The sequence below is a fragment of the Xiphophorus maculatus genome, chromosome 10 (assembly GCF_002775205.1).
Source record: "Xiphophorus maculatus strain JP 163 A chromosome 10, X_maculatus-5.0-male, whole genome shotgun sequence".
NCBI classification, from domain to species: Eukaryota; Metazoa; Chordata; class Actinopteri; order Cyprinodontiformes; family Poeciliidae; genus Xiphophorus; species Xiphophorus maculatus.
This window is the reverse complement of record NC_036452.1, coordinates 13,934,259-13,946,049: the sequence shown is the minus strand read 5'-3', so window position 1 is coordinate 13,946,049 and position 11,791 is coordinate 13,934,259. Positions and strand designations below refer to the sequence as shown.

Sequence of the window (11,791 nt, the reverse complement as noted above, 5' to 3'; positions counted from 1 at the left end):
CATGACTGCTGATTGGTGCATGTCATCTTTTTTTCTTTTTGAAAGCTTTAAATCATGTTCTTTCTCAAAATGACTTAAGTAAATCTCAGAAACGTGGTTATTGCACTGTTTTAGCTTAACTTTTGACACACATGTCTCAACAGCTCAATAAGCACAATGTTATGTTGCAAGTCTAAATATTTTATTTCTGCTTAAATTGGAAGGGTATGGAATCTGTTTCTTTTTTTCTACCGTTTTCGTTTGTAAAAGCTGGATAAAGATATTTTGCTTTAACTCCAACAATCATATTTACCCCCCTCTCCTCTCCCTCCCGACCTCCTCCATGACCGTAAATCTGACGTACGACGACACGCCCAGATTTCGTCCTCCTACGACATCACGTTGCCTTACGTAAAGCAAGCGCTCCGGTTTCCTGGCGGAGAAGATGGCGGCTCCTGGACCGGGGGAGTATTTCAGTGTCGGGAGCCATGTCTCTTGCCTCACCTGTTTGGGCCAACAGCTACAGGGAGAAGTGGTCGCGTTTGACTACCAGTCCAAGATGTTAACCTTGAGTATCCTTTGTTTGTTCGGCGCCGCTGACGGCTGGTTGGCTGGCCTGCCTGGCTGCAAGGGCCTGTAGGGTAACCGAAAAGATGTCAAATAGTGATCCGCGCAGGCGTAATTGGTCTTGGCTGAGTTACACATCTTTGTTCGTTTTAGATTATTTTATACAAACTACCCACCTGTTCTCTTGTTATCTTCTAACGAGTCTGTTGTTGTTATTTTGGGTTTTTTTGTGCTAAATAACCTGCCCGGTCGTGCATGTGTTTTGAATTCACTCATTGTATTGCCTGCCCTCAACATGGATCACTATCTGGCAGCGAACCCTGGTAAGGCATCATGGCTCTCAACCGATGCTAGTTAGCGGGCTAACTGACACACAGCACACCCTGTTCTGACAGGTGTCCACGCGTTTATTTATCTCAGTTACCCACTCCCATCGTCGGGGATGCAAACAGCCATTTTCAGGAGTCCGTTTATGAGTTTCACTGTCCTCCCCTCCATCCACGCTACATGGAAGCTGCTGCTAACTGGGCTAACATGCTAAGTTTCGGTCAAACCCAGATACTCCCAAACCGCCCTGTAGCTCCATAGCGGTTTTGGGGATTCTTGGCTCTATTGGTTTAGTTTTAGTCTTGAGGTGTCACCACAATCTTGGGTTTCTGGGTGAACTATGCTACAACTAATCGTGGGAACATCTTGAACTAATCACTAACCATGAACCTTAGCCTGTGAACTTGCCTATCTTCATTCCCTCATGAGTCTTGCATGAGAGTTGCTGAATGAGTCATGAGATTCATTCATATTCTTTTGAAATGCATTTACATGTGTGTTTTTGTTGTTGTTTTTAAATACCGTAACTTATTAACGAGGTTAACGTGAACGTGTCCAGCCTGACAATGAATGAATGAGTTTAGCAGAGGGCGTTTGCCAGTAAACGCTGAGTTGCATCTTCGCTCCTGTTGGAAATACCCGTCCAATTTCTTCCGTTTATTTATTTTCTCTCGCTTGAATCTTGTTAGTAAAAATATTAGCTGTACCCAGCTGAATTAAGACGTATATTTTTGGAAATGTAAGCACATTAATGAGCTCATAGAAAAGCTGAAAAACTAGTCAGGCCCAAGTTTTGGGGCTTTGCAAACATTATTAGTCTATCTTTATTATTTGAAGATGACAAATTCTTGTCTCAATTATTTACTTTTATGGTAACATGTTAAAATAGATTCTCATCCTTAATATATCAGTGTGTGCAGTGTTGCAGTAGATATTTGGTTGGCTGTAGAGATGCCCAGTACATTAAATTGCAATTGTTTTTGCCTTATCTGTGTGTTAAATATTCCTGTTCGGAGGACATATTTGTTTCACCATATTATTTACTGTGCCTTGCTTTCAATCTCTGCATGCCAGTAATATATTTAGCCAATTAGACTGTCAAATCCCTTGATGCCGAGTTCATATATATTTTTATGACTAAGAAGCTGAAGCTCACAGGGAGTTGTGGGGACTTCATAAAAAGAAATTAAAACATAATGAAAATGCAACCGATAGCAGGATGAACCAGTAATTGTAGTTTTATCAATCGTTTTCTTTTAACAAGGCATAAAGGTTATAGTATTTTCATCAAAAAGTTTTTTAAATGTAAAGTTTATATGTAGCACAATTGAATGTTTTAAGAGGTGGCCAGTATAGAAATATTACATTGTAAAGAATTAGAAGGAACATTTAATTTGTGATTTAATAGCAGAGCTAGCTAAACACCAATTTAACACTTTACAGACATTGCACTTTTTGATTAAACATCCTAATTATTTCATACTTTATTCAATTGCGCTAATGCCACAATGCTAGCAGTTTCGCTGGCTGTCAGTCGCTGATCCTTATGAAAGTTTCTTCTGCAGTAGCCGGGAGCATCCACCATTGTGATTTATGCTTTCTGTGTTCGTACTGTCCTCTCTCCTCCTCCCTGCCTGTCCCGTGTGTCGATGGTGCTGGAGAAATCTTAAGCCCCCAATTTATTCTTCTAAAAACCATCTTTTGCTGATACAGGTCATGTTTCGTATCATTTGTTTCATGGAAATGTGGACCACACAGTTGGATGACACATTTCTTGGTGATGCATTTTACTTTGAACAGGCAGTTTTTCCAGACTTCCATGTCTGAATTGCCTAAGTTTTCTGAATGCAGCAGCCACAGAGATTCAAGTTGGGCCCATTTATGGACCATGTTGAATCCTGATGGGCTCTGATGACTGTTGGGGCCCTGATTCCCTTCAATGGGCGTTATGTGGCTCCATAAATGAATGCTTTGTTCAACTGTGCAGAGATTTTTTTCTTTTTGCCATTAATAAGAACCTTGTAGATGCATTTGATCAATAAGCTATATCAGATAGATTGTGTCAGTGTCTGACACATTCTGCCTGTTTGTCTTCTGTGATCTTGCTCAGACTTCTCAGTTTGACTTTCTTTTCCTTAAGGTTGATGTTAATACATGAGCTGTGGTTGACACAAACTGATTCAAATGAAGGAGCTACATTTATATGCAGGGGATGCAAATATTCCCTGCATATAAATTTTCATCCACCTTTACGAAGTTCCCAACTCTTTGTGGTATTGCGGCAACTCAAACAGGCTAAATATATTACCAGCATGTGGAGTTTAAATTCCTCTCACCAGAATCAAAATATAGTGCTCTAAACCAGTGTTTCCCAACCCTGGTCCTCAAGGCACACTGCCCTGCATGTTTTAGAGGGGTCCCTGCTTGTGCAAGCCCCTAATCTGTCTGATTCAACTGATTGCAGTTCAACAAACACCTGCTAATCAGTTACCAATTGAAATCAGTTGGACTGAAGCAAGGACATATCTAAAACATGCAGGGCAGTGTGCCTTGAGGACCAGTGTTGGGGAAACACTACTCTAAACTGTTCTTTCTAAACTGCCCTCCAAAGACTTCATTTTGTACACACCAATATTAAAATATCACCCATTGTTTATGTTTGGTTTGTAGTTTTGACCATGTTTCAGGTTTGCTTGTAGATCATGTTTAAAACATTTCCTGAACTGAATAATGCCTTTAGTAGACACATGCTGTAACTGGCACAACCTTTCACTGACACTGTGTTAGCCTCGGCGCTCTGCATCACAAGCTTCTCTGTCTCTATGGTGTTGAAGTTCTTTGTTGCTCAGCTGAAAGTTGTAATTTTTTTTCCAAGTCCCTGCTTTGAAATATTCTGCCTTAACCCGTCTCCCCCTTAAGAATGTGCTTCCTCCAGTGGTAAGCCGAACCTCAACGACGTAATCCTGATCAACTTAGCCTATGTATCTAAGGTGGACATAATACATGACCGTACTGAGACTCCACCTCCTCTAGCATCACTGAATGTTAGCAAGGTAAGGCCATCAGATTGGTAATGGTTTATGCCTAGATTGTCAGTATGATTTATTAAATGTTTCTTCTGATTTTTAAAGGAACTTGGATCCTCATTAGAAATGATTTGTACACAGAAACATGTTCAATTTTATCATCAGAAGTTTCCAAACTAATCTTCTTTCTGTTTTTAATTTAAAATCTGCTGGTAGAAATCTGTTAATTGGTTAAAAAACGGAAAGCTTGTCTGAATCACCTCATCACTGACTTCTAAAAGTACTGTTGTATTTTGGTGATTCTTGTAAGCATTTAACAACCTTGTTTTCTAACCACCTTCTCACAAATAACTGTAGTTTGCAGATGCCGAGTAAATAAATTCAGTACATTTGTTTCAATCATAATAAATTTTTACACCACTGTGTGAAAAGCTGCTTTGCTCATTTGGTCATTCAAACACATGGAAACGTTTCACAAGACGAAAGCCATTTTAAATGTGCTTTATTTAGAGTCCAGTGCAAATGCTGATTGCTTAACATAAACAAAGTGCAACAACAGTTTTGGAAGTCAAAAAGTACAAATTTTGTTTGAATAAAAATTCTTCATTTTGACGAGTAGTTTCCTAATTTTTCTGGTTAGTTGAAGTGAGCAAAAGATTAGTCTTTGGATATGAACAAAACAATGTTAAAGGTTCTTTATTTGTAACATTTCAGTTACAATTTCATTTCCTAACTGTTTCACGCAGTTCCTGCTTCAGTCTTCAGCTACAAACGGTGAAATAGAAATATCCGATTCTGAGTAGAGCTCACTGTATTTCTTTTTTTCACAGCTTGCCAATCGAGCACGGACAGAAAAGGAAGACAAGCTGTCCCAAGCCTATGCAATCAGTGCTGGGGTTTCTGTGGAGGGCCAGCAGCTATTCCAGACTATTCACAAAACGTAAGGACTTCCTGCTGTTGCTCAGTGAATGATAACCTGGTAACCTGATCAGATTATCAATTAAAATCAGTTCATACTGGCTGACCAGAAAAAGATGCCCTTTTCTTGCAAAAGAAGACATTTTAATGGAAAGACTGTGTTCAAAGTAAATAAGAAATCTGAATAAACAAACCAGACAATCTGTCTGTTTTTTTCAGTAACGTATACCTTTTTTCTTCTTCTTTTTTTTTAAACCAGCTCAACTAAAAAGCAAATAGTCAGTAATTCACTTCCTGTGTATTTAGCACTTTTTTATATTGTATTTCTGTTCTGACAGTGAATTCTTGGCAAAAATTCTATAAAATTGATCATTGTTGCTGTAAAGCAACAGACAAGGACCATGTCAGCTGAGGTTGTGAAGTTGTAAAAGAGGGACAGGATAATGCCAGTTGGAGTGAGGAGGAGGAGAAAGATGGATGAAGAGGGACAGGAGGAAGAGCAGGAACCGCTAATAAAAAGTGAAGTGCCAGGTACATAGGGTTGGGCGATATGGACTTAAAGTTTTATCATGATATTTTGTGGTACTGTTGTGATAAAGATGAGCGACAATAAGAACTATTACTATTTTTTATTTTTAGGTAACTGTATGACTGTGACTGCATGGCACAGCAATCATAGCCCCTCAAGCACAAATATTGCTCTTGAAAAATTTACCAAAGTGTAATGTGCTTCTTTAAGAGACCAGTCACATAAAACTACACACAGTAACTACATTTAATCATATTTTAAAATTTTATACTTATTAATGCTGTCATTTATCAAACAGTGGAGATTAAACTAACAATCCCAACAATACGGACAGTTTTGAGGGCGTTTTTAAATGGCATTAGTTAAAATTTATGGTGAGAACGGATAAATCAAAATCCTTATAAGAAATTTCACCCCCTAAATGATAAACTATATGATAAATGCCCACCCTTACAGGGACAAGTTCAGGACTGGGTTGGCATTTCCTCAGGATTATATAAACCATTTAAGATCTAAATATTGTGATCCAAACCTTGGCTTTTGACATGTGAAAACAGTCTAAAAAATTACTAATTTCCCTTCAAATGTATTTAATTCTTTCTCCTGACAGATCTGTGAATTAATCTTAATTTACAGGGATGTGGGGGGCTGATGATGTAGTAGTAGGTTTGTTTTTTGTTCCCCAATATTTGCTTTGATCTTCTTTTCTTTTTTATTATTATGAGCTGCTTGTTTAATAAACTTCTGTATCAAGTTTGACATGTCAGTATTCTGGCAACCCTACAATATATGCATCCAGCACTTTGGTTATGACTCATTTTGCATGAAACCCAGTTGGTTTTAATAGTGACCTTCAGATTGTCTTCATCTTTGGGTCTGGTGTCTCATCGTCTCGATTTTCAGGGTTGTTTCCCAACCCTGGTCCTCAAGGCACACTGCCCTGCATGTTTTAGGTGTTTCCTTGCTTCAATTAACAGGTGTTTGCTGAACTGCAATCAGCTGAATGAGTCGAATTAAAGCAGGGAAACATCTAAAACATGCAGGGCCTTGAGGACCAGGGTTGGGGAAACACTGCGTCTATGGGTTTATCTCTGAGTTTGATGCCATGGTTAATCAAGTTTCGCTGCTTTTGCCAAGACAGGGAGGTGCCGAGCCCTGCTCGTCTTCAGAAGAAAGAAAGTTGGATTGCTCAACCTTCCTTGTCGATGGTGGCACTGACTAGGAATTTTGACAAAATGCAGTGGTGCAATGGCATCAGATGACGCAGTTCCCCAAACCGAAATTCAGTTTTCATTTCCGTTCATTTATCTAGCCATCATCACAAAGTGTAGAGACTTCACTCAGGACCACAACAAATAACTTAAAATAAGAGCCTCTCCACTCTTTCTCCAAGCCCCTAATTTTCAAATAAGATTCAAACTCCATTTTCATCTGAAAAGATGATTTTAGACGACTGAGTCTCGTTAGGCCAGGTTAAGATGCTTCTGATGTTGTCCGTGGTTCAGGAGGGGCTTAACTCCACGAATGTAATGTCTGTGGCCCCTGTCCTGGATAAGTCAAGGTGGTTCTTGAAGCTCTTGAAATCCCTTTGCGTGTTTCTAAAATCTTTCACCGCTGTTGATTCCCACACTTGAGTGAGCTGCTAAAACTCACTGGAAGGTGTGGGAACATCATGCTGACGGAAAAGCAAAAGAAGTGGGTCAACTATCATTGTAACCATTGTATTCATGTTGCAATTACTTGTATTTCATTGTGAACTTTCTGCTTTAAAAAAAAAAACATGGACAGTGAAAAATAATAATGTTTCTTTGCAGCATCAAAGACTGTAAATGGCAGGAGAAGAACATTATTGTGATGGACGACGTTGTAATCTCGCCGCCTTATCAGGTTGAGAACTGCAGAGGCAAAGAGGGAAGCGCTTTAAGTCACGTACGCAAAATAGTAAGTATGACTTGGAACCACGCAGTACGCTGCGAATCGGGACGTAATGAAAGTGATTTGATATTTACCAGCTACTGCAGTTATGAACAACCCAGCTGATGCTACAGTTATTATTCCAAAAAAATGTAGAGAAAATTTATATGTGTGAGGATAAAGTACTCCATATTTAGTGGCTTGCAGAGCCACCTTTAGGAGTCAAATAACTTGGTGTAGTTTGTTCAGCCTGACTATCAATTTCACATCACTGTGGAAAAATGTAAGCACACTCATCACAACACTGTTTCAGTTTTAGGTTTGCAGAGATTAATTTCTGTATGGCTCTCCTAATGTCCCACTGCTACACTTCATTTAGTTCCTTTTTTTTTTTTTTTTTTAGTCATTTTGTTGTAGATTTGCTGCTGTGGCTCATTGTTCTGTTGATGACCCAATTTGGTCCAAGGTCCAGCTGTTGGACAGATGGCCTCGAGTTGAAATTTAGAATCCTGTATTGGCAATAATAATAAAAATAATAACTTATACAGCAGAGTCTCTCGATATATTCCGTAGAGCAGTGGTTCTCAAATGGGGGTACATGTACCCCTGGGGGTACGTGGAGGTACTGCAGGGGGTACGTGAAGCTTTTCAAAATATCTTTAAAAAATCAGTAGGCTCCTCATAATAAGTCTTGGGAAAAATTATTTTGTAAAAAGTTTGATAAAATATAAATGTGTGTTCATGCACTGAAATTTATATTCAGTACTTAGTTTCAATATCCTTTAAAATAAAACGGTTTGACTGGTTTTATACCTTCCTGGTGGTCACCGTCTTCTGTTTTTCTTTTTTGTTTAACCATGCAATGTTTGTAATATGGATGTATTTGTCAGGTTCACTGATATAAGTTGTTTGGCTTTAATAAATCAGACAGTGATTTTACAGCACTGTACCTCTTTTTTATTCCAAAAATGTTTTGCCCGTGTCAGGGGGTACTTGACTAAAAATATATTCTTAAGGGGGTACATCACTGAAAAAAGTTTGAGAACCACTGCCGTAGAGGATGTAGGTCTCACTTTGGTAGCATTTCACCGATTGGAAGGACCACTAACTGGATGTTCAGCGAGTTAAGTCAACAGTCAGTTTCTCTGCTTGTCTTTATTAAACATACGGAGGCATGTAGAGTCTGAAATGCACTTAAAGCTTTGAATACATATTGATCAATGTTGGCAATTAAACACATTGGTCAGTATTGGTAATGTATTTCCTCCCCTAACCTAAAAACTTTATGGTACCTAAGAGTACATGAAGCTGAAGCTCATATTTTATTGATGTTGAATTTGAACCTCAATCCAATAACTATATTAACGGTGATAAATATTAGTACATTAGCCCATGCTAGAAACAGGAGAGGCAGTTTTCCATCTCACAAACGGATCAAATTGTAACCATTCATCCATTTTCCTTGGACCTAAATATCGGTGCCTCATACTTATTTAATATATTTTTTGTTTTTGTAAATATTCTAACAGTTAAAGTTTTTCTATTTCAGCTTTCTATTAACTACTTGAGCAGTTAGTGGAGATGTGCACAAATAAGTTTTTGTATATTCATGTATCGCACTGGTGCAGTGCCCGTTTTTTTTTTTTTTTTTTTGTGGTAGTTGTATTTAAAAGTTTAATTACACATTGACGCAAAGAAATCTTCAGGGAAAAAAGTGTGGGATTTGTTTGTCTGTATTCCTGCAGTCTCCTGTTTTGTTTCAGAAAGCAGAATATTGCCAGTGTTCTCAGAAACCCCAGTGGTGGCGTAACTGACAGATGGTTCCCTGATTAAATCTGTTTTTAGTCTCCATTTTTTTTGCACACTCAACAGGGCAGAGTGCAGAAGAAAACAGCTTTAAAATTCATTCATGAAGCAGACAGTCTCTGAGCTGAGCTACCAGTCTGACTGCAATGCAACATGTTTGGAGTTGGGGACTGGAAAACGTGCAGTGAATAGGAATCTGATCAGGGAGAGCCGAGTCCTTCTGTATGAGAAATGCATCCATTTGCAAAGTTATTGTCGTAGAGCTGTTGTGCTAAGCTAACTAGGTTTACTGTTTGCTTCCTTCTCCTGATATTATTCCAACCTTATGACATTTTGGGTTATTCTCATAGATCATAGTACATTTATTTTCTAAAAGTACTATTTACACTTGCAGATGATTTTACTTTTACCTTTTTTTTGTGTAGTTTTAGTCAAAACAATAACGAATCTTGAAGCATCTCCTTGACCGAACTGTTCCCTCACATTTAAATCGAGAATATTTTTTCCTGGCAGTGTTGGAGATTAGTTCTAAATGTTTCTTTTTTTCTTTTTTTTTCCTTTTTTTTTCACTGTTGTTGCAGGTTGAGAAACATTTTAGAGACGTGGAAAGTCAGAAGTCCATGCAACGTTCACAAGCACAGCAAACACAGAAGGACTCCACTTTATCTTCTTGAGTTGGCAGTGCGGACCGGCCGGGGGAAGGCGACGCGGGTGGTTCTGTTCCCACTGCCAGACAAAGTCGGCATTCCTTGTCCTCAGTCCGAGACCACAAGGAGGAGCGCTGAGGGCCCTGGATCCTGAAGATCAAAATACCATTAAATGAAAAAGACAAAAAAAGAGAGAGAAGAAAGATTAAATCTTAAATTAGACTTTATAAAGAATAATTTAAACATGATCCATAAAGCAAACCATAGTTTCCTTAACTAACTTGTCTCATCCTGCCCCGCCCTGCCTCCCTCCTCCATTCCCCCTTCCTCTTCTTGTCCTCTAAAACCTTTTTTTTTTCTTTTACTGCCCTCCTCCTTTTGCCTTCAGTTCCATTTCAAAGAGAAAACTAGAGCAGTCAGAAAGGCTTGTTAGCTTTATTTTCTGTCATTGTTTCCTTTTTTTCTGTATCCATGTTCTACTGTCTGTATTTTCTGTATTTTAAAACAAAATGTGACTTGAAATGCCACACTTTAAAGGACATTTTCTAAAATAAAAGTAACAAAAATTCTGACTGTAATATTGTAATTTTCAACAACTTTTTGAGCAGTTTGTAAAGATTGTGTGTGTGGGGGTTATGTGTTGATGGGAATTGATTCAGATTATGGAAGTACCTGTGAGATATGGATTAGGGTTGAGAGGAAATGAATACAGGCTGAAATTCTAGGTGAACATGTTTATAATCACCATAATTCACTATTCCCCAGATGCTCAGGTTATGCCTTTAACATGCAACTTGCAGTTTAACGTCCCGACCAAAATTACTTGCATTTTATCAGCCTGTGGTAACTCTATAGGTGAATTCTGGAGTTAGTACTTAAAAGAAAGTTATGGTGAGTTTATTAATCTGAAGTTGTGTACAAGAACTTTTTCTATCTTTTGTTGTGAGAATACTGTTAGTCAGTTGGATACACTTGCTTTTTCCACAAATATTGATTTATATTTTGTGACCTATTGCTTTTAATATTTAGATATGACTTAAAAACTGTTGAACAGAAAATATTTGAAATGATACAGGTACGTACATGTCAACACAAGTATTATTATTAGAAAAGTCTAATTCAGGTCAAAAATGAATATATATCTAGTGTGTTAGTTTTGGTGATTATGGCTTTTAGGCTAATGAACCCAAAATTCCGTTTGCCTGAAAATTACAATATTAAGAGAAGATCATTAAGGGTTTTTAAAACGGAACATGATGGCCAAGGTAATCATTTGTATTAATACTGATAATAGTGTAAGCCACAAAAAGGTTCTGCCAAAGTAGCGGACTGAACTGATCCAAAAGAACTGGTTTGTTCTGTCGTCCAAAGTTCTATTTTGAGATAAAAGTGAATCTTGCATGTCGGTTTGAAATCAAGGTCCCAGATTCTGGAGGAAGATTGGAGAGCTAGAGAATCAAAGTTCCCACAGTCAGTGAGGAGTTGGGGACATGTCATCTGCTGCTGCTGCTCCTCTGTGTTTTGTCAGAGCAGCTGTGTGCCACAGTATTCTAGGCCCAATACAGCCTAAAGTACCAGCGCTGCCAATCAGGATGTTGCTGTGAATTGATTCGTCAGCAAACTGGACTGACCTAAACCTTACAGAAAATGTATGGAGTGTTGTGAAAAGTAAGATGAGAGACAGTCAGAGCCACAAGCTGATCTTCTCCGTTACACGCTGCATTGATGCAGTACTTCGAGCAGAAGGAGCCCCGAACATGTAAGCGATGCTTATTTTGTACAGCAAATAGAAAATCGTTTCTGGGTGTAGCCTAATGTGATTCCGAAGAGTAAAATTTTAAGTTTCCTTAACTGTACGCCGTAATTAGAAAAAAGTAACATTTGAACTAAAATACTACAATAAAGTAACTTCTGGGTGATGTAATGTTGAAATCTGCCTGTTCGGAATTTACAAAAGACGCTCAGATTTAGTCCTGTTTGTCTGCATAGACTGGTCTATAGATAATCCACTCGTTGTTATGTAACATAGAACTAAACAGGATAAACCGACTGCTATCATGCAACTGCGCTCGATGTAT

The 11,791-nt window shown here is 38.4% G+C and overlaps 1 protein-coding gene across 1 annotated transcript; it reads left to right on the top strand.

Moving 5' to 3' along the window:
* The first annotated feature begins 364 nt into the window (after positions 1 to 364).
* Positions 365 to 10,291, top strand: lsm12 (LSM12 homolog). Its single transcript, XM_005794706.3, has 5 exons — positions 365 to 551; positions 3,793 to 3,926; positions 4,730 to 4,839; positions 7,161 to 7,287; positions 9,648 to 10,291. The coding sequence occupies exons 1-5, from the start codon at positions 425 to 427 to the stop codon at positions 9,738 to 9,740; spliced, it is 591 nt and encodes a 196-aa protein (XP_005794763.1). The 5' UTR covers positions 365 to 424; the 3' UTR covers positions 9,741 to 10,291.
* The last annotated feature ends 1,500 nt before the right edge of the window (positions 10,292 to 11,791 follow it).